General features: G+C 48.5%; 9 protein-coding genes across 9 annotated transcripts; 6 read left to right on the forward strand and 3 right to left on the reverse strand.

The window, feature by feature from the left end:
- Positions 1-310: 310 nt before the first annotated feature.
- Positions 311-1,777, forward strand: C7M61_003950 (uncharacterized protein; the record flags this gene model as incomplete). The annotated part of the gene is made up of 1 exon (XM_024859280.1): positions 311-1,777. One exon carries the CDS (start codon positions 311-313, stop codon positions 1,775-1,777), a length of 1,467 nt encoding a protein of 488 aa, XP_024712582.1.
- A 1,003-nt stretch (positions 1,778-2,780) lies between these two features.
- On the forward strand, positions 2,781-5,339 carry C7M61_003951 (uncharacterized protein; the record flags this gene model as incomplete). The annotated part of the gene is made up of 1 exon (XM_024859281.1): positions 2,781-5,339. One exon carries the CDS (start codon positions 2,781-2,783, stop codon positions 5,337-5,339), a length of 2,559 nt encoding a protein of 852 aa, XP_024712583.1.
- Positions 5,340-5,640: 301 nt separating this feature from the next.
- Positions 5,641-8,223, forward strand: ARG5,6 (bifunctional acetylglutamate kinase/N-acetyl-gamma-glutamyl-phosphate reductase; the record flags this gene model as incomplete). The annotated part of the gene is made up of 1 exon (XM_024859282.1): positions 5,641-8,223. The coding sequence occupies one exon, from the start codon at positions 5,641-5,643 to the stop codon at positions 8,221-8,223; it is 2,583 nt and encodes an 860-aa protein (XP_024712584.1).
- A 265-nt stretch (positions 8,224-8,488) lies between these two features.
- Positions 8,489-9,097, reverse strand: MSO1 (Mso1p; the record flags this gene model as incomplete). The annotated part of the gene is made up of 1 exon (XM_024859283.1): positions 8,489-9,097. The coding sequence occupies one exon, from the start codon at positions 9,095-9,097 to the stop codon at positions 8,489-8,491; it is 609 nt and encodes a 202-aa protein (XP_024712585.1).
- A 1,130-nt stretch (positions 9,098-10,227) lies between these two features.
- On the forward strand, positions 10,228-12,093 carry MSS116 (ATP-dependent RNA helicase; the record flags this gene model as incomplete). Its single annotated transcript, XM_024859284.1, has 1 exon — positions 10,228-12,093. The coding sequence occupies one exon, from the start codon at positions 10,228-10,230 to the stop codon at positions 12,091-12,093; it is 1,866 nt and encodes a 621-aa protein (XP_024712586.1).
- Positions 12,094-12,126: 33 nt separating this feature from the next.
- On the reverse strand, positions 12,127-13,626 carry C7M61_003955 (uncharacterized protein; the record flags this gene model as incomplete). The annotated part of the gene is made up of 1 exon (XM_024859285.1): positions 12,127-13,626. One exon carries the CDS (start codon positions 13,624-13,626, stop codon positions 12,127-12,129), a length of 1,500 nt encoding a protein of 499 aa, XP_024712587.1.
- A 160-nt stretch (positions 13,627-13,786) lies between these two features.
- Positions 13,787-14,971, forward strand: C7M61_003956 (decapping nuclease; the record flags this gene model as incomplete). The annotated part of the gene is made up of 1 exon (XM_024859286.1): positions 13,787-14,971. The coding sequence occupies one exon, from the start codon at positions 13,787-13,789 to the stop codon at positions 14,969-14,971; it is 1,185 nt and encodes a 394-aa protein (XP_024712588.1).
- Positions 14,972-16,942: 1,971 nt separating this feature from the next.
- Positions 16,943-18,400, forward strand: CAT1 (catalase A; the record flags this gene model as incomplete). The annotated part of the gene is made up of 1 exon (XM_024859287.1): positions 16,943-18,400. One exon carries the CDS (start codon positions 16,943-16,945, stop codon positions 18,398-18,400), a length of 1,458 nt encoding a protein of 485 aa, XP_024712589.1.
- Positions 18,401-19,491: 1,091 nt separating this feature from the next.
- Positions 19,492-22,135, reverse strand: C7M61_003958 (uncharacterized protein; the record flags this gene model as incomplete). The annotated part of the gene is made up of 3 exons (XM_024859288.1): positions 19,492-19,535; positions 20,581-22,088; positions 22,128-22,135. The coding sequence occupies 3 exons, from the start codon at positions 22,133-22,135 to the stop codon at positions 19,492-19,494; spliced, it is 1,560 nt and encodes a 519-aa protein (XP_024712590.1).
- Positions 22,136-23,919: the final 1,784 nt, after the last annotated feature.

The following is a 23,919-nucleotide window of genomic DNA, read 5'->3' on the forward strand; positions in this document are numbered from 1 at the left end:
CAGCGAGATGAATTGCTGTATTAACCCTAGATGCAAAAAATAACGCCGCACTAGCCCTGGGAATGTAGGGCAATTTGTAGCAGCCCTAGGTGGAAAAAAAAAAGTGCCTATGCTGGATCCGCCTGCGGTGCTTCTATGCATTGCGCGTGGAAATAAAAAATTGCTTTTTTCACCGCACCGTTTTTTTTTTTTGCCTGCTGCCTCCGCATGCATGCAGGTCTCGCGTCACTCTCAAAAGCCCATATCAACCCTGCCTTTCCTACAACAAACACTCGAGTCTTTTTAGACGCTTTTAACTAGCGAGTTCACTATGAACCAGGTCCTGCCCCCCACGCTGCCCCGCCAGTGTGGCGTCCTCAGCCCCTCCCCCACGCCGTCGGCTTCCCTGCCTCCGTTGTCCCCCACAACCCCCAGACTTCGGCCCTCATCCTTGGATGAATTGCTCGACGACTGTTTCCAGCTTTCCATCGGCCAAAACCACTCCCTATGTGATACTCGGATCCGTTACGCCTCCAGCTTCGACAAATACTTGACTTCGCTCCATTGCCACGAGAACTTGGCTTTCCTCATGGAGATCTTTAAGTATGAGTACTTCTACGACAAGATCTTCCCTGAGAACCTTTCACAGTCCCGCTGCCCGGTCGGTCAGACCTCCTCGGCAGCCACCTCGTCATCATTTCTTAACCGCAGCCTACCGTCGGCCATCGATACGCTTCCGTTTCCTACAAAGCAGATGCGCAAAAAGAGCAGGAGAAGTTCCACCCGTAGCAGAACTTCGCTGATATCTGAATTGCCTTCGGAAGGCAGCGTGTTTGATTTCGGCTTTGAGGAACATCTCCCCACGGAAAATGTCTGGGACAAGCTCAAGGACCAGCACGTGGACAGTACCGACCTGGAGCCCGAGCTGGACTTAGACTCTGAAGTCGACAGCAACACTCTTCTTCTTGACCAGTGGGCCTACATTATGGCCACTTTTGTGAGGGAAGACTCGCCGCAGCAGCTTAATTTGGCTAACCTGACGGTGAAGGAGCTTCTAGAGAAAGACACTCAGGACGTCATCCACAATCCAGCCGTGTTGCTCGAAGCACGCCAGGAAATCATCCAGCTCCTCAGAGAAAACGTCTACGGCTTATTTCTCTCTCAACAGAAGTCCAGATCCAGCTCCAGAGCTACCTCCGCATCTGTATCTCGCGCACACAGCAGACCTCAGAGTCCTCCCGCAGACGAGCCAAGCTTCTTCTGCAACTCTTCTAGCTGTTGCCAAAATAGCCGTCTTCTTTCGCCCGGCTCCACAGCAGCAGTATCCCTTGGCAATGGCTCAGCAGGAACGAAAAGCCTGAAGTGCCATTCACCATCGCCTTTACAGCACCCACGTGTGTTGAAGAAGACCATCCTGCCAACCAGTCCCTTGGCGGAACCACGCAAATCCATCTCCGACCTCACTCACGAAGTGGTGTCGCCTGTCCCCGTTGTGAAACGCAAAACGCCAAAGTTCTTCCCTCACATTGGCAGCAGCACGCCCTCCGACTCCAGTGGCTCGGATTTCTCTCTTTCCAGCATAATCTCGCATTTCAAATCCACAAACCCCGGCACTCCTGCCAACTCACGGAGTATCAACACTTCGCATCCGCAAACGACGTCAGCCCTTTCTTCTGGGCTTACACTGCCTGTCCACAGTGAAGCTGACCAGTTGCGGCCATCTTCCACGCTGGAAGCACTCACGCAGACCCAGAGCCATAGCCATCGTTTGGGCAAGCTCTGGAAACGCCGCAAGTGAGTCCAGCACCAGCATCCATGTTTGATTTTGCAGCCATCATTCGCTCACGGCAGCATGATTTATAGACCAACGCCTGAACATAGCATACGATTTGTAGATCGACTACGATTAGATTGAATCCAGAGAATGAGGTGGGATGAGTATATGGGCTTTTCACCGATAACAGTCAGTACCGGAAATGCGCTTATATCCCTGGCACTAAAGAAACGGCAATATCCGTCGGGACTAAGCCGCCACAAAGCCGATTTTGCGGTTTAGACTGAGCATATCGTGACGTCTTGGCGTTATCACTTAATTCCAAAAATCAACTCAAATATTCATCAAAAGTGTCGGCGAAAATAATCCCGGTGTTCATGCTCTCTACCACCAAGGTGAGACATCAGCCTATGCTACTACATACACCACAGCTCCACCCACCTATACATTCCATAACCGTACAAACCACAATTTTTATTTTATCAATTTCCCTCAAATCCAAAAAATCCTCGTTTCTTCCAAATCCCCAATTAGCCTTTTGTACGACCCTGCGCTTGCTCTCCTTGCTATGTGCCACAGTGTCTCACTTCCCCAGGCTCAGCTGTTAGATACATGACAGCATCTGCAGCGTTTGCAGCCAGCCAGCCACACAAACGAGGTTTAGCCTGGACTTCAAAAACTTACCTCTGAAGATTGATCATTTGAAAAGAATTCATAAAGAATTCAACAAAATCAACAACGCAGAAAGCTAAAAGAAATCACCTCTCTCTTGGACTTCCTCTTTGGGAGGACATTACTGTCTCACGTCACTGCGGCAGTGCCATTGTCTACCCTGCCTACCTTATCTGGCTCTCTTCATCACAAAATAAAAAACACCATTTCTGCACTTTCCTTTTGAAAAAGCCGGAAGGTTTTGTCTTCCGCCTCTTCGAAATCCCAGCCTATAGCCACCCTGGGGCTCCCACCTCAGACATATAGATGCGCACGATTGCTCTTATCTTTCTCCATACACCTTATCGCTTTTTCCATGTCTGACGACGAAGACGGGCCTGGGTCACCTGCAGCAGACGATTTGACATACGGACTGCTTTTGCTCAGCCTGGGGAGAAAACTGGTCAATTTGGCCGAAAGAACCGCTCAGCTTCGACGCCGAAATCAGATGGTGGTTGCGAAAGTCCAGGAAACGAAACGACGCCAGCAGGCCTTGGAGGCGCTTAATTCCGCCGAAATGCTTCTTCTGATGACAAGGGCCAGTGAACGCAGACTGCGCCATTTGGAGCTGGTCCGTGAAAAGGCCAGGATCCTGAGGCTGTTTCTTGAAAAGAGGAACGGTGATCTTCAGGATACGGAGGCATTGGCCTTGTGGGGAGACGCCGACGAGGAAGAGACGCTTGAGGTTCTGGATCCTCTGCTCTTGGTGATCTCACGGGCGGTCAGGCGCTACAAGCTCCGCAAGGCCTTGAGGTCCAGACAGTGCCGGTTGTACTTTGACAAGATCCTCCGGTTTGAAGTGCTGTTTTCCGATGCCGTGTTGCTCTTGCGGCTGCCTGCCATTGGCTGCATTGAGAATTTTCTTCACTGTCTAGGCTTGCCGGATTCTGGAGATGACAGCTACAAGTGGTTTCTCTACTCCATTGCGTTGATTGGTGACTTCCACGACTCTTTGGGCAGCTCCTTCGACATGCACCCGGGCTTCAATGTCAATTTGAAGAAGGCGTCGCCAACGTCTGTCCACCTTCCTATCATGCTTTACCACTTGGCGGTCCGCATGTTCTTCATGCTCAGACTGTTCTCCGATAAGGACATACATCCATTTTCGTGCCGACGTCTCCAGTTTGCCCGCTACTGGCGCTTTTACCATTTTCTATTTGCCATTTATAGAGACAACCACAAGCATGCACTTCGGGAGATTGCAGACGAGGCCTTTTCCATCGCCAGCACTCAACATCGGATTCTAGAGGCATACGACCTTTTGCGGACCGGTGACGGTTCCAAGGACAGAATGCGTTTGTTCAAATGCACAAGGGCGAATTTGGAGGCTCTCAAAACACCCCAGGAGCTCCCATGGGCCCTGGTTGGTGTATCTTCGGAAAGCTTCTGTGAGGATTTGAAAAGCGTCTCGGGATACTGCAAGTCGCTTAGAGAAAGCGCTGGCAACTCGCTCATGTACGATGATAATTTTGCTACAGATACAGAGACGCCTTGTGACGAGCCTCAGACACTTCAATTTGGTCCAGACGCTTTCACTGTACCTCCCATGACATCAATTGCCAACTGGCGGATTCAGTGGTTTGCAAAGTTCAAAAACGAGCTCATGTCGCTGCAGAACACAAATACTCCAGCAAACATTCGTACGGGTTTTGTGAGCTGTGATCGTGCCGGAGAGATTGTGGAGGCTCAGGATGTGAAGAGATTTTTTTCAGAGGTTGACGAGGCTGAAGTTAGTGGGAACAATGTGACTTTTGAGAAGAAGGCACACCGCTTGGTAGCTCGACTCAAGGGGTTGTTCTGCTTCTACTTTGAATTGTGCAAACACATTGGCAAGGGAAGTCTACTTCACCATGCTGAGATCAACTACTTAGAGTTGTGTGCGTCGTACGAGCTCAAGGTGGAAAAGGAGTCTGAGAAACTGGCTCAGAATTACGTGAAGCTTCTTTTGCTTCTTGTGCTTCAGCTCGTGGAGATTGCGGGTTTGAGTAACCCAGAAGCCACCCAACTTGCCAGATCGGTTGACGAGCCCAACGAAGATTTCCTTGTTCGTTCAAGAATGATGATCGAGGACTTGTTCATAGCGGCACAGACGTCTTGGGCAAACCTCTGCACATTCCCAACCTCGCAAGAGTTCTTCGTCTTCGAAAATGTCATGCAATTGGTGTCCAACGAATCATTCAGAAGGAGCTTGGGTAACGATTTCCCTCATCTTCGCTTCTCAGAGCTTTACCATTTCTTGTACGAGTACGGAGGACTGCTCTCTCACGTCTTTGATCCTCTTCTGGTTGTGGCAGCTAAGGAAAGAGGGCTTGTCATTGATGGAGCATCTCGAAATGACAAGGCACGAAACTACTTCCACAAGGCATTCATGCGGTTCTTCTTTGCAGACCTCAGAACATCCAGTGACGAGAGAATGGTGGGTTTGCGAGAATGCAAGCTACTCTTCCACTTTGACGACGAAATCCACAACATGCTTGATCAAGCTAGAGGCCTTGTCCTAGCACTGACACTTTCAACCGCTTTGGGTCTTTCACAAGGTGCTGCAAGCGAGCTTCACAGATATCTAGAACATCACAATGGACCAACCGGGCTCGAGGTGCCGCATGCCATGACAGATTTCCAGATCTCCTACATTTCAACACAGCTTTGCAAGCTTGACCATGGCGAACCAAACATTATAGACGCCTTCACTGAGAGGATTCAGAAGGCAATGCTCAATGAGCACACGGAGACGATGCTCCGTAAGAACGTGAGGCACTTTACCAGCGATTTGTTGGGCCTCCAGAAACGTATCGAGACCTTCACCAGCTTATTTTACGAGCTCTACTATCCAGTATTGAACTGGATTCATGTCGACTTGGGACTTCCCAAGTGACCGTGCAGCGCTGGCGCTGCCTAATTTTGAACTATTTTTTTGCAGCTCACATTAATAAACCATTTCGTGCTCTTCTTTCAAATTTGCATCTTGTGTTTTTTCTCTGTTTAGTGTCTCTGCATCTTCCGCCTGACTCATCGTGCATCTCCAACTGATCTCTCACCGCGCTTAGCGCCCAAGTTACTCTAATTGGCCAAAGGGTGGGTAAAATTTATCTCTAGCCGAAAACCCGTGCACCACCATACTTTGGCTTTTTCCACATTGACCAGCTGAACTTCTTCACCACATTTTTTTCTTTATCATGTTGCTACTTCGGCAGCCAGCTGTGGCGAGAAGAACGGCCCATATGGCCAAGTGCTTGACGCTGCTGGGGCTCCAGTCCCCTCGGCCTGCTGTGTATAAACAGCTTCCAAGCCAAGGAAGAAGCTTCCACCATTCTCCTATTCATGGATCCACCAGGTCCACCGTTATCCAATTGTTGAACAACATTGGTTCCAAGCGTGAGGTGGAGCAGTACTTGAAGTACTTCACGTCCGTTTCGCTGCAGCAGTTTGCTGTTATCAAGGTTGGAGGTGCCATTATCACACAGCAGCTTCCTGAGTTGGCGCTGTGTTTGGCATTCTTGTACCACGTTGGTTTGTTTCCAATTGTTTTGCATGGCACGGGGCCTCAGATCAACGAGCTTTTGGAGTTTGAGGGCGTCGAGCCAGAATACATTGATGGTATTCGTGTCACCAATCCCAAGACCATGGAGATTGTGAGAAAGTGCTTCTTGGAGCAGAACTTGAGACTTGTCACTGCTTTGGAAGAAATGGGCGTCCATGCTCGTCCAATCACAACTGGTGTTTTCGGTGCTGACTACTTGGATAAGGAGAAGTACCAGTTGGTTGGTAAGATCAACGCTGTGAACAAGCTGCCTGTTGAGGCTGCCATTGACTCTGGTTACTTGCCTATTTTGACCTCTTTGGCCGAGACTCCTTCGGGCCAGTTGTTGAATGTTAACGCTGACGTTGCTGCTTCTGAGTTGGCCAGACAGTTTGAGCCATTGAAGATTGTGTACTTGAACGAAAAGGGTGGTCTTGTGAACGGACAGACCAACGAGAAGATCTCTGCCATCAACTTGGACGAGGAGTACGATGACTTGATGAAACAACCATGGGTCAAGTACGGCACCAAGTTGAAGCTCAAGGAGATCCACGATTTGTTGGAGCACTTGCCCAGATCCTCCTCTGTGGCTATCATTGACGTGCACGACTTGCAGAAGGAATTGTTCACCGACTCTGGTGCTGGTACTTTGATCAGAAGAGGTTACAAGTTGATCAACAGAAACTCGTTGAGCGAGTTTTCCAACCCTGACTTGTTGCGTCAAGCTCTTTTGAGAGACCCTCTGGTCAAGTCCGGCAAGATCTCTGTGGCCTCCTACTTGAAGCATTTGGAAAACGTTCCATTCAGATCCTACGGCGACGGTCCTTTGGAAGTTTTGGCCATTGTTACCGAACAGCCTTCTGCCAACGGTGAGGTGATTCCTAAGTTGGACAAGTTCTTGTCGTCCAGAACTGGCTGGCTCAACAACGTCACCGACAACATTTTCAACGCCATGAGAAAGGACTATTCCTCGTTGTACTGGGTGGTGAACGAGAACGACGCCAACTTGGCCTGGTACTTCTCCAAGTCCGACGGTTCTTTTGCCAAGAACGGTGAGCTTTTGTTCTGGTACGGCCTTGATACCGACCAGGCTGCTGAGCTCATCAGACAGTTTGATGCACACAGAGTGGGTGCTGCCATTTCTTCTGAAACCGACTCCGTTTTCTCTTCCTCGGTCAAGACCCAGAAGAGATCCTTCCACACTAGCACAAGAAGAAGAGCACCCAACTCCACCACCAACCCAAACCCTCCAAGAGTCAAGGGCACCAACACCAAGAGAGGTAAGGTTGCTCTTATTGGCGCCAGAGGCTACGTTGGTCAGAACTTGATTTCTCTCATTGACAAGCACCCCCTTTTGGACTTGGCTCTCGTTTCCTCCAGAGAGTTGAACGGCCAGAAGCTTGTGGGCTACAACAAGGCCAACATTGTCTACTCCAACTTGCAGACCGAGGACATTTTAGAATTGGAGAAGAACAAGGAGATCGATGTGTGGGTGATGGCCCTTCCAAACGGCGTTTGTAAGCCATTTGTGGAAGCCTTGGAGTCTGTGGAGGGCTCTACTTCCAAAATCATTGACTTGTCTGCCGACTACCGTTTCGACACCACCGGCGAGTGGGTGTACGGTTTGCCTGAATTGATCGACAGAAGCGAAATTGCCAATGCCAGAAAGATTTCCAACCCTGGATGTTATGCTACTGCTGCCCAGGTTGCGATCAACCCATTGGTCAAGTACGCCTCTGGCACCCCCACCGTTTTCGGTGTTTCTGGTTACTCTGGTGCCGGAACCAAGCCTTCCAAGAAGAACGACATTGCCTACATCACTGACAACTTGGTGCCATACTCTTTGACCGACCACATTCACGAAAAAGAGGTGAGCAAGCAGCTTGGTCTTGACATTGCGTTCATTCCTCATGTGGCCCAATGGTTCCAGGGAATTTCCGCCACTGTTTCCATCCCCATCAAGCCCAAGTCCTTGACCGCAAGAGACATCAGACAAATCTACCAGGAGCGTTTCATGGGCGAGCAGCTCATTGAGGTTTCTGGCGAGGCTCCAGTGGTGAAGGACATCAGCGGTAAGCACGGCGTTGTTGTTGGTGGTTTCGCTGTCAACTCTCAGGAGAACAGAGTTGTCATTGTGGCCACCATTGACAACTTGCTCAAGGGTGCTGCTACCCAGTGTTTGCAGAACATCAACTTGACCGTGGGCTACGGCGAGTACGACGGCATCCCCACCGAATAGACATACGTGAGTACACGAAAGGACTGATGGAGTGTAGAAGTAGAGGCTACAAAAAGCGTTTTACTGAGTTGTTTTGATTATTGTCTGCTTGAGTCCGCCGACTTGCAGCACTGTTTTTGATTCAATCAATGGGTTACCTCTGCAGAATGGAGGTTATGTTATGGTATCGGGTGACATCGTAAGCAATAAATACTGGACTTTTCAAACCTTATGACCCTGTCCATCTTGCCGATTGTAGCCAACCTCATTTATCGCACACGGAGGACTACTCGTTGCCTCTGCCCCAGGTGGGTCTCGCAGAGGACCCGTTCATCATCTTCTCCCGCAACCGTTGGCCTGCAGCGGTGCTTCTAGGCGTCGAGCCCGACGACTGGCTCCGTCCAGGAGCACTGGGGCTGCCCTGGCTTCCAGCAGAAGCCCTCAGTCTCTGGTACATGTCTTGCAACTTGGAGCTCAGCTTTCTTGTGTAGCCGGGCCGTTCGTCCGAGGAGGAGTAGCCACCCAGCGTTGGTCTGGACCCCGTTTGGCTGGCGGTGGAGGGGTTTGTGGCGGTGTAGTTGGCGCTGTTGTTGGAGTAGTTTGTTGATGCCGAGTGGGTGGAGTTGTAGCTGGCACGTACAGGCTGGTACTTCAGCTGCTCCTGGTAGCTGCCTCTGTACGGCTGAGCCCCGTTCTGGTTCTTGGTTCCTAGCCATTCCGGGTACCCCTGGCCCTGTTCATCAAAGAACTTGACAAAGGCATGGTGGATGAGAGTGTCGTCTTCGGTCAGGCCGTCTTTTTCCGTGTGCAGCGAGATGGCCATGGTGGAGAATTTCGAGTTGATCTTCGAAATGAAGGATTTGCCGGGAGCGGCATTGGGCTGGTACTGGCTCATGGTGCTGAGGATGGAGTAGTGAGTATGAGATTGCAGTTTCTGGCATGAGTTCGCAGGGCGGTGCAGGGAGACGGTTTTGGAGAATGTTTTTGGAGAAGAGATGTTCTGAGTTTTCAATTCCCTTATTTTTTTACCATTTCCAGAGAATTAGCAGCTACACCAGAATGTTTCGTTGACGACGCCTCTGAGAATTCAGTAACCAGTGAAGGGTGGTGCGGTGTGCTTGTCATACTGTCTCACTACAGCAATTTGCACCCAAACGGGGTGTTACATTCAACTTTGATCATTTGTGAAGTCAAGCAAGAGGGGGGTTGTTTCTTGATGAGACTGTGATCTTGTTATTCAGCTGTGTCAGTTTGGCTCAATGGTAATCAAGGAACGTCTCTGGTGATTGGCTTATACGCTAGTGTTCTACGTCCTGAGTATTATCAGAGTTGTCACTTGAAAAAAGTCAAGTCAGACTCAAGTTGATACTTAAATGATCAAAGGTATCCCACGACTTCTTCGGTGTTGGCAGCTTTAGAGTAATTTTGGTGAAAAAGTAGTATGGTTAAACCACAAGCAGTGATCTGAACTCTATGATCATTCCTGGTCAATAAAACTCTAAAACCTGAATTCATACTTTTTCGTCCATTGTTTTCAAATCAGCTTTGGTTTAAACAGACACTTTGTCTTGTTCCTTCACTTAAACCATTTATTCACATAGGTTCAACATACTCAAAGTACTTAGTTGCCCAGTTTGCAGCCAACATGTAGATATCACCAATACCACCAAAAAAATACATCAATCACGAAAAAAGTGAAAATCGCTCAAATTAAAAGCTTATCCTCTTCTAGAAATTCTTCACCTGCCTCCTTGCCTATCACTACCGGTCCGCTCACCCCTCCTCTGTTATCGCTGCATCGCTATTCCTACACCATTCTATACCTCATCGCCATCGAGCATCTCGCACACAAAATCCACAACAAAAAGACCCACCTGGCTTCAGACAGAAATCCAGAACCGGCCTGGCTCTTCAACTCCAAAAATTCCAAATTCCGATCACCTCCCACTATCAACATCCCTGGGGAGTGTGTAGATCAAGCTCATCGGTGTGAAAAATTAGTTCCCAAATACATCAACTACCACAATGCTCCTGCTCCACCGAAGCCTCTGTGCTTCTCTCCGGAGCCCGTTTATCGCTCCTGCCACTCGTGCATTGTCGGTGTCCATGGGCCGTTTTAAAAAGTACGAGATGATCAACAAAACGTACAGTGCGCCAGAGCTTCTCGAATACAACGATAAGGATATAACCTTGGAGGACCTCGAGAAATTCCCGGCCTTCCACAAGAAAATCGCACATTCTTTCAAAAGACTCGGCTACTCGCTGCTTACGCCTGTCCAGTCCAAATCCATCATCCCCACCTTGTTGGAGGAGAAGGGTGTGGTCTGTAGAGCCAAGACTGGTACCGGTAAGACCATGGCTTTTGTCATTCCCACCCTTCAGACCGCCTTGGACTACCATTTCGAGTCCAAGGAAGGCATGGGCAAGATCCACACTTTGATCATTGCCCCAACCAGAGATTTGGCCATCCAGATCAAAGACGAGTACTTCAAGATCTTGAAGCAAGACAGAAGCTGGAGCAAAATCAACGTCAAGCTTTGCATTGGTGGAAGGAAAGATAGCATCAGATACGCTCCTGGCGTTCTTGTTGCCACCCCAGGCCGTTTGGAGGCCGAATTGAGGAACCCTCGTGTTGCAGCCTTGTTCTCCGATTTGAAGTATAGAGTGTACGACGAAGCTGATCGTTTGTTGGAGACTGGTTTTGAGGAGAGTTTGATGAATATTGACCGTATGCTCAGAGACGCCAGACACAAGGCATTGAACCCTCTGACCAAAATGAAGTCGGTGCTTTTCTCTGCTACCGTCGACGAAAGAGTGGAGGACTTCGCCAGAGCTACCATGGGCGACGAATACCGCTACATCAACTGTGTTCCCGAGAACGAGCCCGAGGCCCACGAGAACATCCACCAAACCTTGGTGAAAACGCACAATTCGTACGAGCTGATGGTTGCTGCATTCAGCGACATTTTCAGAAACTTTTCCAGCAAACCCGACTTCAAGGCCATCATGTTCTTGCCCACGAAGTACGGAACCGACTTTGCTTATGACATTTTGCGTCAGGCTAAGCGTTTCGGTCTCATTGAGAAGAAGAACGCATCTTTATTGAGACTTCACGGTCAGATGACTCAGGGACAAAGAGACAAGGCTACCGCTGAATTCAGAAGCTGTAAGTCTGGTCTTTTGGTTGCTACTGACGTTGCTGCCAGAGGTATGGATTTCAAGAACGTCACTGACGTAATCCAGCTTTGTCCAAGTAGTGAAGTTGCTGATTACGTGCACAAAGTTGGCAGAACTGCCAGAGCTGGCTCTAAGGGCAATGCCACGCTTTACTTGTCGCAGGCTGAGGTGCCTTATGCTAATGCCTTGAGCAAAAAGTACGGTATCACCTTTGCTACCGAGGTTCGCTATGAGACCATGGATGAGGATGCTCCAGCTTTTGAAAGGATTGCTTTCGAAAAGGAGGATGTCGATGAGTACACCCGTGCTCATCTTGCCTACCTCTCAGGTGTCGTTGCAAAGTACCGTTTGAAATTGGATGATGTGATCAAGAGTGCTCACCACTTGTCCAAGGGTTTGTTACAGGACGAGAACGCCAAATTGTCAATCACAGGTACCACTTTTAAACAATTCCGTCTCAGAGACCCTTATGAAGAGACCTTCGATGTCCCTGGAGGCATTCCTCACGGTCAGTTCAACGACCGTAGAGGCGGCAAGGGTTTCAAGGGTAACAACAAAAGCTACAACCGTTTCGACAATCGCAGCAAACACAGAGGTTACGATGGCAACAGCTTCAGCAACCGCAACAGGTATGGCGACCGTGATCTGGACAGCATCTTTGACAAACGCAGAAATGACCGTCACTCGAAACGGACTTTCAATTCGAGATATTAGATAGACAACAAATCTTGTAAATAGTTATTCAGGTTATCTGGTAAGGGCCTTTTTGGAAGCCACCTTAAATTTTCTCTTTGGTCTGCGCTTCGGACGTCTAGGAGCTTCATCTCCCAAGTCAAACTCTCGTATTATAATGACGTAGACAAGAAGGACCAAGATGAGCAATGTATCGACGATGATGATTTTTCGTTGGAACCCTAAATCAGAGACCAATGCCTTGTTTCTGCGCACAAGATCACCAAGGACATTTCGAAGTGCCTGCTCCTGTCTTTCTAGAAGACTATTTGACTGTTGATGTGTGAGCTCAAATGAGCTTTGAAGGTGTTGAACTTGTGCTTTCACAGTATGATTGAACTTCAGAAGCAAGTTATTGAGCTTGAGGGCATGACGTTTCTCTAGGTTTGTGAAGGCATCCGATAAAAGCTTGCTTTGTTCCTCGACATATAGAAGCGAGAGACTGGCATTTGATTCTAGAAGTGAGAGCCGCTTGACAATGTTTTTGAAGATTGACTCTTGCGTCGTCTTGGCCGTAGACGTGGACTCTGAAGTGGAGGATGTGTTGGCGGGGATATTGCAATACTCGCCAGTGCCATTATTGATATCTTTCAAGAACTCGTTGAGTGCAAGATAAGGCGAAAGCGCTTTGCATCCCTCATCATCATCTGTGTATTCGAACAAGACGTTTACTGAGGACGCTGCAGGCTCAGAGACCGGCTCCAGCTTTGGGCTATCCTTTTTGACCTCCTCCATCATTGTGGTTCCATGCACCCTGACCACCGATATGGGGCAGTAGAACTCATCTCCGTAATGACTCAAGATATCGATCTTCAAGTACCGAGCCCAGATGAGCGGGTTTTCTACATCAAACACTTGAGTATCTCTGATATTTTGTGCTTCAATCTCGCCAAGCACCTGCCAACTCGAGGAAGGGAATTGATCTGAAACAGAAAAACGAACTTTTCTGAACATGGAGCTGAAAAGCTCGAAATTGGCCATGACAATCGAGCTCACCAAGATATCCTGACAGAGCTCGATAACCACAAACTTGTTGGGAGTAGCACACTTGTTCAAAAGGTACAGATCCTTGACCTCGCTCAAGATCGCCAGAGCCCCTTTGGCATCACTATTTGTTTTCACCACCGTAGCAGCACAATCTCCTGAGGCATAGTTGAACTTGTCCTTGTATGTTTTGCCTTGGTCTTCCACTTCCACATCAAGAAGCAGCAGCGACACGATATCTTCCTTTATAGTTTCTAAGGCATTGCCCATGCTTTGTGTAGACGACACTTTTGGCGGTTCCTCCTGAGCTTCTAGCTCTTTCTGTTTCTTCCATTCTTCAAACGAAAGAAAATGACAGTCGTCGGAGTAATTTCCGTGGGCGGAATCCTCAATGTCAATAGCTAGCGACTCGTTGAATCCCGACGGCTCCTCAACAGAAGCTGAGTGATCTAGAGACTCTGAGGTTCCTTGAGGTGGAGCCTCAGTATCAGCATAAGCAGCCACAATCCATAGTAGCCAGATCCAACGCATTCACAAATATCAGATTTGAATTCCAGCTTCGGTTTAACCAGATAAAGGGATAAAAACTGTAATTCGTTATGCAATTAAGTCACTGGGGTAGTGGATCAAAGTGGTCCCTGATTATGTCCTGTTGATGTATGTGCGAACATCATCGCATAGAAACTACTCAATGATCAAGACGTTCAAACTCGACACACGTGCCGATACATCGTCGCTCAAGTTTCCCAAAGAGCTTTTCCTGTATTCAAGGGACATTGACGGCCAATGGCAGACGGACGATACCGTGGCTAAGGAGGAGGCTCTCTCTTACTACTACTTTCCAGATTCATACGTCGACAGAAACTTCAATCTCGGAGATGGCGTGAACAAATTTAAAAAGATTCCTGAAGAGCAGAACGTTGCCAATTTTGCTCCTTTGCTTCTGGCGATCAAGCAGCACGAGCAGCAGACGGGAAAAAAGACCAAGGTGGATATCATCACTTTCAGAGGCATAATGACCAAGCTCTTGACACTCCCGTACGACACGAAAACGCCCGTTCACCTATACGTCATCGGCTACGATGGTCAGCTTTTTATCAAGGCTGATACCGATTACGAGATCAAACAGAGAGATGCAGAGAAGGAACAGCTAGCAGCGTCAGATCCTGAAAAGGCAAAGTACAACGAGACATGCGAATACAGTGGATACAAGTTTGAAGCGCTCACGACGTTGCCAAAACCATGGGCTCAGTGTTCACGTGCAATGATCGAAAAGCGTGGTAAAAAGGCGGTGAACAACTACGAGCAGTATATCAGTGTGGTTCGTTCAGGAATCGGCAAGGTGAAGACGCTTTTAGCTGGCGAGGTCGATTGTGTCTGGGACTACGTTCCAAACGAAGAGGAGGGCAAAAATGAAACAGTCAAGCATTATGTGGAGTTGAAGACCTCGGCCATGGTGGACCTGCCGCACAAGGCCGTGAACTTCGAACGCAAGCTTTTCAGGACATGGGCACAGTGCTTCTTGCTTGGCATTCCCAAGATTGTGTATGGATTCCGTGACCAGAAGCACCTTTTGAAGAACGTGGAGGTTTACAGCACTGAGGAGATTCCTTTGTTGATCAAGAACAGCGAGTATCCAAGAGGAACGGTGCAGAAATTCCACTGTGTTGATGCGCTCAAATGGTACGGTGCTGTATTGGAGTGGCTTTTGCAGAGTGTGGACGCTAACGACGAGCTGAAAGCATACAAGATTGTGTACGATCCCGGCTCGAGGACGTTTTCGTTAAATGAGTGTATGGGTGATGAGAACAAGAGATTGAGAAACGGAGAGCTCTTGACGGAGGACTTCAAGGCGTGGAGAGAACAATTGAGGTGAGTGAAACAACAGGGTATATAAAAGGCCGCTGGCCACCAAGGTGGTCTTAATGGGCTGTCTAATGCATGAATTAATGGATGCGAAATGGGAAGTCAGTGAGATAATGTAGTTGGTTCAGCAAAACCATGTACGCTAAGCATCTGCAAAGAACCTTATCAATAAATCACAATCCTAGTTTCACTCTTCACTGCAGCAATCGCTCCGAGTCGGAAATACCCCATTCTCCACATATCTCAAATGTCTCGGGAAAGTCCGAGCCCGAGAGCAAGGTTCCGTTTGCCATGCAAAACAGAAAAACCACAACCACCACGGAATAGCCCGCTTGCTAAATAGCTTAAACTCAAAATCCAGAAACCGGCGGTTTTCGGTTCGTTGCTGTTTTCGTAACTGTACTGTCAGATCGATGCACCATGGCGAAAAAGCTCCAACCGGAAAAACTAGACATCCAGCAAATATGAGACATTACAAATGGGGCAATCCAGACCCGCTGACAGATAGAAACCGTCTCGCCGCACGCATCGATCTGGCCAAATCTACCAAAAATCCATCACCAATTTTTCTTTTGCTTCCCAAGTCACGCCGGCCCGCGCAGCTTACCGTTCGATGACGTGAAGCCGTTTTTTCTAGAGCCATGCGTTGAGCAAGTAGGACGTTTGCTGAGGCATCGCATAAAGTCCAGAATTTGTTTGCAGCCATTGGCCAGAAAGTGGCAAAGCAGCAACACGTCAAAGCTTATTTTAATACTGGGAATCTGCTGACTGGAACATGGCGGCGTGGCTCATGCAAAACGTGCAAAAAAGGGCAACAGAGAATTTTTCATTTTGTTTGCCTGGTTGGGAGATTCTTGCTCTGGACCCAAAAATGGCAGGGTTCCGGCGAACCAACACGCTGGTCAGACAATGGAGAATTTGTCCAACAATAGCTCAACCTTGGTGGACGCCCTACAGGGTAGGAGCCCGTCTAGGAGCCCTTGTAGCTGACAATTCCGCTTCTGTGATTCGCCAAGGCCTACTCCACAATTTGAAAAACATCTCCTATGGATTTGCTTCGGAGCAAGATTCGACACTCAGAGGCGTAGATCGAGACGTAGATCGGTGGAAAATCAATCAGAAATTATTCTCTTGCCCGTATTTGTAAGATTCCCTCTAGACTACGGTATCCTGGTTAGATCACCCCATTTTGCAACCATTTGAAAGCACGCTTTACGTCAACGCCTCTGTCGAAAAAACCCGCCTCCTATTGGTAAACAACCCTGATCTGGCTTGACAGGCCCCACATTTACGTCATGAAGGTCTGGTTTGTCAAGGCCTCGAGTCTCGCCTCGAAACACTCGGTACCCCGGAAGCCACAAAGCCAACATGTGGTGAGCAAATTACACCCTCTAGAACACAAGTCCTCTTTGGAGACGAATTTTAGAGAGAAAAAAAAAATTACTAGTAGTAGTCAGATTAAACCCATTCGATAAAACTACCTCTTCAGAAACCTCTCCTTTAATTGTGGTTGTAGAGCGATCCCTTCTCTGGTCTCCTCATGAGGGGATCGGACATATCGCTGCGACTTCTGGCTTGACGTGCCGCGGCTTCAGCACGGTAAATGTCGAGCTATCTCGCCACCCTGGACCGCTAGAAAAATTCTGAAAACACCGCTGTACTCAGCGGCATCACTTTCGGCGACACTTTTTTCTCCCACACCAATTGCACCAATACTCGTCCATCCAGCCCTCCGTCATGCCCCTCCCACATGTCTTATAAAAAGAAGAAACCCCATTGGCTGCGGCGCGCTTACTAACATACCCCAGTCTGGCTTGGGCCGTGGCTCATTGCTGAGGGTACTTTGTCTGTGTGCAGTACCCAGATATCCCACGGCTGCGGCCGCAATGGTGCTCCCCCATGTCTCAGGGTCCATGGTATATAAGGCTGGGGAAATCCGCAATTGAGGTGCCCTTATCCACTTTTTCTTTGAACGACAAAAATGGCCCCTACTTTTACCAACTCCAACGGTTGCCCAATCCCTGAGCCTTTCGCCACCCAGAGGGTCGGCCAGCACGGTCCTTTGCTTTTGCAAGACTTCAACCTTATCGACTCTCTTGCCCACTTTGACAGAGAGAGAATTCCAGAGAGAGTTGTCCACGCCAAGGGTTCCGGTGCCTACGGTGTCTTTGAGGTGACTGACGACATCTCTGACATCTGTTCCTCCAAGTTGTTTGACACTGTTGGTAAGAAGACCAGAACCTTCACCAGATTCTCCACCGTCGGTGGTGAGTCCGGTTCTCCTGACGCTGCCAGAGACCCAAGAGGTTTCTCCACCAAGTTCTACACTGAGGAGGGTAACTTGGACTGGGTTTACAACAACACCCCAGTTTTCTTCATCAGAGACCCATCTAAGTTCCCCCACTTTATCCACACCCAAAAGAGAAACCCAGAGACCCACTTGAAGGACGCCAACATGTTCTGGGACTACTTGACCAGCAACCCAGAGTCCATCCACCAGGTTGTCATTTTGTTCTCTGACCGTGGTACCCCAGCCTCTTACAGAGAGATGCACGGTTACTCCGGTCACACCTACAAGTGGTCTACCAAGAACGGTGACTGGAGATACGTCCAGGTCCACTTGATCTCTGACCAGGGCAGCAAGGGTTTGACCAACGAGGAGGCTGGCCAGCTTTCCGGTTCCAACCCAGACCACGCCCAGGAGGACTTGTTCGTTAACATTGCCAAGGGTAACTTCCCATCCTGGACTGTCTACCTCCAGTCTATGACTGCCGAGGAGGCCAAGAAGGCTCCATTCTCCGTCTTTGACTTGACCAAGGTCTGGCCACACAAGGACTACCCATTGAGAAGATTCGGTAAGTTGACCTTGAACGAGAACCCAAAGAACTACTTTGCTGAGGTTGAGCAGGCTGCTTTCTCCCCATCCCACTCTGTTCCATACCAGGAGCCATCTGCTGACCCAGTCTTGCAGTCGAGATTGTTCTCTTACCCAGACACCCACAGACACAGATTGGGTGTTAACTACACTCAGATCCCAGTTAACTGCCCAGTCACTGGTGCTGTCTACAACCCTCACATGAGAGACGGTTCCATGAACGTGAACGGTAACTTGGGCTCCAAGCCTAACTACCTTGCCACCTCGGAGCCAATTGAGTTCCGTGAGTTCAGCCAACAGCAGGACCAGGAGGTGTGGACCGGTGCCGCATGCCCATTCCACTGGAAGGCTACTGACGGTGAGTACACCCAGGCTACTGCTTTGTACAACACCCTTGCCAAGTACCCTAACCAGCAAAAGAACTTGGCCCACAACGTCGCTGTCCACGTTTCTGCTGCTGACGCTCCAATTCAGGACCGTGTCTTTGAGTACTTCTCCAAGGTGCACCCAGACCTTGGTGCTGCCATCAAGAAGGAGACCTTGGAGCTCTCTCCACGTAAGTAAGCCATCAATTATGTTGACGTGAATAATGCATGAAATTCAGAATACGATTTGTAACTGTGTAGTTACTGGCTCCGGGCTACCGGTTGTAGTGCGGGGTGAAGAACTCACATGAAGATAACGCTGCATGTAGCCGCACGCATCCCCACGCTTACTCAAGAGAAGTAGGGGGCTGTTATTGGCTATGGAAAGTCGTGTGGAGCACATAAGACTCGTAGTGTCACTAGACGGAGTAGAGATGGTGATGGATGAAGCTGAATCCACACGGCCTGGAAAATATAAGGAATCTCGGGATAATATTAGACAGGTCAAAGGACCGTACACGCTAATTTTCAAGGGTATACACGAAAATGAAACGTTCGGCTAAACTTGTTCACCGTGAGCTCGCAACCGAGGAACAGCCCAGATTGGCTACATTTACTTGACTTTTCCGTCGGATTGCCGAACCCCCAGGGAATTGTGGCTTCTCTGCGGAGCCAATGAGAGAAAGAGGTGAATTGATATATTGATACGGGGATTTTGGAAAGATGGAATATGGCAAAGTTTAGTAGGTGGTTGAGGGAGACCGTTTTGGGTGCAAAACGTCCACAACGGTTATTTTTGATGCAAAGAGAGGGAGGCTTCGGTGGAAATATTCACGTTGGGAAGTTCCAACAATGGTGTTGTCAGGTCGCCTATGCATGGTCGATTTGGTAAAGATGGCTACCAAATGCACAACTAGTGGTAACCGTACCACACTAGGCAGTCGTGGAACTACTGGAGTAGCTTAATGTAGTGTTGATGGTAGATTTGGCGTAGAGATATCAAAGTAGGGTCATTTAATGGATCACCTAAATCGATTTTACCAAGCTTATGTGAACATTCGGTGTGTATGAATACGCCTGGGAACACTATAGAAAACTCCTCAAGTGGTTCCAGGCCATCAACCTACATTAAATATTCTCTTCTTGTCTTTCACGAGTGAGGTGGACGAGAAATTTACGGTGCAAAAGGCCGTTCATGGTGTAACAGTTCACGGAGTCTAAACGATAAGAGATCGACATCGTTCAGCAGATTACCTGACAATGTAAAGGGGATCAAGAAATGGTTTCTCCTCAAACGTCCAAGTCAACTTTACCCTTGGTCTTTGGGTTCACTACTTGGGATATTCATGTCCAGTGTTGCACTATTCATGGCAAGGGTGAGCCTGTCGTTTCCTCTCACATACAGCACTGATGAGAGCGTCTGGAAGATCAATTTCTGGCTCTAAAGATTCATCAACAATTGGAAACCTTCAAATTGAAAAACTTCAAAGTAAACTTCAATAACAAAACTTTTACATCTACAGCATTCTCTAACCGGCTTGTGTATTCTGTTCGTGGCGTAGGTAGCCTACCCGTACCACAAGTTCCCTATAGTATACCTTTAATGATTGAGAACTGGAGCATTTCACTCGTCCTTCTTCTCTCGACTATCTATTCATAAATCTTATTCACCTGATATCTTGGTGACCTTAGAGCTTGGTGGTGTTGCAAGAGGCACACTGGCAAGAGGATCCGCATTTGCAAGAAGCACCACAGCATCCCTTCTTGGGGGTCTCCAGCTTGGCGGCGGTTTCGTTTCTGACAGGAGCAGTGGTTTGTTTAGTGGAGCAGCACATCGTTACTGGAGAAAAAAAAGTTGGGGAACTCTGGGGTTTATATACTTTTAGATAAGGCACTGCGCTAGATGCGGTACCCCGAAGCGAGGGCGCTTTCCTGATGCGGGAGGTCGTCGCGGTCCGCCATCGGCTGATTTGAAAAAACGGTTATGAGAATTCCATGAGCGGGATATAAGAGGAGGGTGGTTTGCCTTTGAGATTAAATCTTTGATGATTTGTTTGAAAATATTGTTGAAAAAGCGGTTAAAAAGTGTAGGGGGTTTTCGGTTTGCGATAGATAGCGGTAACTGCCTTTCGCAGCCAGTTGATGGTGATACACAAAACTACAAAAAGAAAAGGACCCTATCACGCGGCACCTTTGTGACTGGCGATAGACTTTTTCATTGGTTTTCACTTTGTGGATCCAAATCAAAATTCTCTACGATTCTTCATGACTAGACTTACGCATTCAACTAAACCTCAATCCTCTTACCTATAATCGTCTATCCAACACCAGGCTAGCCATATCGGTAGACCAGCTAAAACCGATAAATAAAGTATGGACTCTTGTCACCCATCTTCATGAGTTCCTCTGGGGTGCGATGGTCGTATTTGCCCTCTGCAATCTCTCTCTTTCTTTTTTTGTTTTCAAACCAGTATTTTGCAGCCACGCCAGAGGTCAAAAGAAGACCCATACCTGCGAATCCCACGCCCAATCCATGGCCCAATTTGTAGTAAGGTGCATCCTGTTCTCTGTACAAATTCGAAGCAACGACACCACTGAAGTTGCCGAGACCAATCTGCAAAGCGATACCAACTGCTCTCTTATAGGAACCTGACAAATTGTTGGCAAGCCAAATCACACAAAGCGGCAAACCAGCACATCCAATGGCGATTGGATAAACACCAGCGTAAATGGCACCAGGTCTGCTGACTGGATCGCTTCCTAGACACACTGCAAATCCAATAGCAATGCAAACGAAATCGAAAAGCATGAATGGGGATCTCACACCCATTCTGCCTGAAATGTAGGCCTGGATCACACACCAAATGGATGCAACAACATAAGGAGGAACGGCCAAAAGCTGGGATTCAGTGGTGCTGTAGCCCAAACTGAAAATAATGGTGGGACCAAAAAGGGCCACAGCGTTAAGTGGAACGTTGATACCGTAGATGATCAAAAGCTGGCACCAGATCTGCCAGTCCTTGAAAGCAGCCCAAATGTAAGATTTGTCACGGGAGTCGTCTTCTGCCATAGTAGGCACTGGAGCTTCGTCACCGGTGATTTTGTTAGTATCGGCGTTGGTGGAGTACTTCACCTTGTGAATGATGAACCGGCGTTCCTTTTCAGAAAGAAACTTGCAGTCCTTGGGGTACGAAGGAAAGCACCAGAAGGCACCAACACCCACAACGAAAGTAAGCAAACCTTCGAGAATGAAAATCCATCTCCATCCTTCGTAGCCTCCTACGCCGTCCATCTGAGCAATAGCCGCAGCCAAAAGACCAGAAAAGGCACCGGCAGACGTAGCAGCACTGAAGAAAATGGCTTGTCTGACGAGAATCTCTTTCTTGGAGTAGTACATCGACAAGAGGTAGGAAATACCTGGGTAGAGAGGAGCCTCAAAAATACCCAAAAGCGCTCTGGTGGCCAAGAGCTGGTCGTAGTTCTTGACGGTTCCCATTAAGGTCATGACGATCGACCAGAGCACCATGGTTGTGGGAATGTAAATATTTGGCTTCACACGGTGCAAGATGATATTGGAAGGCACCTCCAAAACAGCGTAAAAGACAAAGAAGATCAACAAGGCCATGTTGAACTGGTTGCCCACGAGCCCCAAGTCTTCTGGGAGACCTTCGATTTTGGCATTACCGATATTCGTTCTATCCAAAAAACTGAGCAAGTACAATACCGAAAAAAGCGGGAGGATTCGGTAGTCGATTCTGCGGCGCAACTTCTGCTCGTCGATATCCGAAAAGTCCTCCTCGGGCGAGCTGCCTATGGACTCTGAGGAGACGTAGTTCTTCTTTTCGTTCGAGGCGACCGAGGCAACCTCGTTAGTGTTTTCCAAGATGCTGGATGGAAATTAGCAGGCACAACGGCTGGCTTTATACTAAGCCATTTGCTGGAGGCTTCACCCGCCGGAGCAGAGGCGCAGGTTCCGAAAGTTAGTTATCTCCCAACGGGGCCAAGAACGCCGTATCGAGTTTGCAGCCATTATTCGTGGCATACCGCGACCGCAGGCTCTGATTAGATAGTGCTGGAGAACTTGGCGAGTGATGGGTCTGGTGATGTCATGGAGTAGTCATCGTTGCCGTTTTGGATATTTTTTGGTTTCTTGATGACCAGGGTATTATTCAATAGTTCTTCAACCCTGGTCCATCGGTATAGGCCTCTTCGGCGGGGATCGTAAAGATTCCTGTTTGCGGTCCATGCGGCTGGCTCGCCTACATCGCACAATAGCCTTCAACGACAATCGATAGCCGTTTATCTTTCAGCTTCCATTCTCTTACTCATCATTTTTTTTTTCTTTTCTTGCCAAATTCACAAATCTCTTACCTCGTATTTTCTATCGACGATGGTCTTGCAACGGATGGGCCCATTTGCGGTGGCTTGGGACCCAGAAAACGAGTAACCGCCTAGCGTCCAGAGATCTCATTCTCCCCCACTGCCTAATTCAGCCCCTCAGCGCAAGCGAATCGCCAAGCATCGATGTCCGCGTATATCCATCAATCGGAGTCGTTTTCGGGAGATAACTGACAGCGGCAAAACTTTTCAAATTAAACAACCACGGCAAAGCTGAATGGAAAAGATGGTTTCGACGGAAGAGAGTAATTTGTTCGACCGGTCGCAGCCTCAGCAAATTGCGTTTTTGGTAGGGCCCGTTGGGGGACCGTTGGCTTGGCGCAATTGGGGAGATGGTGCTGCAACGGTCCGAATTTACGGACGGGGGCCATTGTAGTGTAAGGCGGTGCCAGCCAAATGAGGTGTATGGCTTCTCCTCAGTAGCTTCCATTCGTCCATTGCACGGCTGTCCTCGGGGCAACTTCAGGTACTAGCTTTTTTGCAAAACAGAAGAGAATTATGATTTAGGGATAAGTTAGGGTCAGGACGTTTGGGGCCCTGACGGCTGCTTATATACTTTTCCAAACGACGGACGAACTCCGTTGATTTTTCCGATGGCTCTGCAGCAGGCACAGACGATGATTCTGAATCACTGCTGCTCTGAAAAATTTCTGGAAACTGGACCTTGCTTCCGACCGGACTGCCGTAATTCTTCCCCTCTCAGACCTAGAAGACGGCGCTGGAGCCACAGTAAAGCTCCCCTCCTGCTTATATCCTGGCGCCTTTCGGGACTTAAGAATCTCCACTCAACGGCTGGGCGATGCTGCGGCTGCACCTATCGAACGATAATGATAAGAGGGCAAGAGGGACAAGAGGGTTTGTAAAGTGGGTTGCTGGTGATTTGACAGAGATAAGATTTTAATTTTTTGATGAAGATTATCGCCTTTTATTGGGTGGCTTTCAAGAAGACCGTGCGTCTGGGGAACTGGAGAGCCTCTCGGTAGAAGCTTATTTGGTGGGGTCGCAGGAACGAGATCCTGCCGTGAGGGAGGCACAAGTGGGGGAGCTAAGCTATTTTAGTTGAGCCTCGGGAAAGGGTTGTGTAAATTTAGATGGGCGATATTTCAGGGGGTTTTTCGTGAGGAAGGTTTTTAAGTTAATTGATAAGAAGTAGGTGGTTGATGCTTTAGAGATGGATGCTCGCTTGCAGTGTAAGCGTATTTATTGCGTAGTAATGCTCGAAAAGGATGTGGAGCTAGGTCGGCAATTTACTCGAATTGTGACGAGGAAATGCTACGATTATTTGACGTTTAGTGTTCAATGCTTAGCGAGAATTAAGGT

The sequence above is a fragment of the Candidozyma pseudohaemuli genome (genome assembly GCF_003013735.1).
Source record: "Candidozyma pseudohaemuli strain B12108 chromosome Unknown scaffold00011, whole genome shotgun sequence".
In the NCBI taxonomy this organism is placed as follows: Eukaryota; Fungi; Ascomycota; class Pichiomycetes; order Serinales; family Metschnikowiaceae; genus Candidozyma; species Candidozyma pseudohaemuli.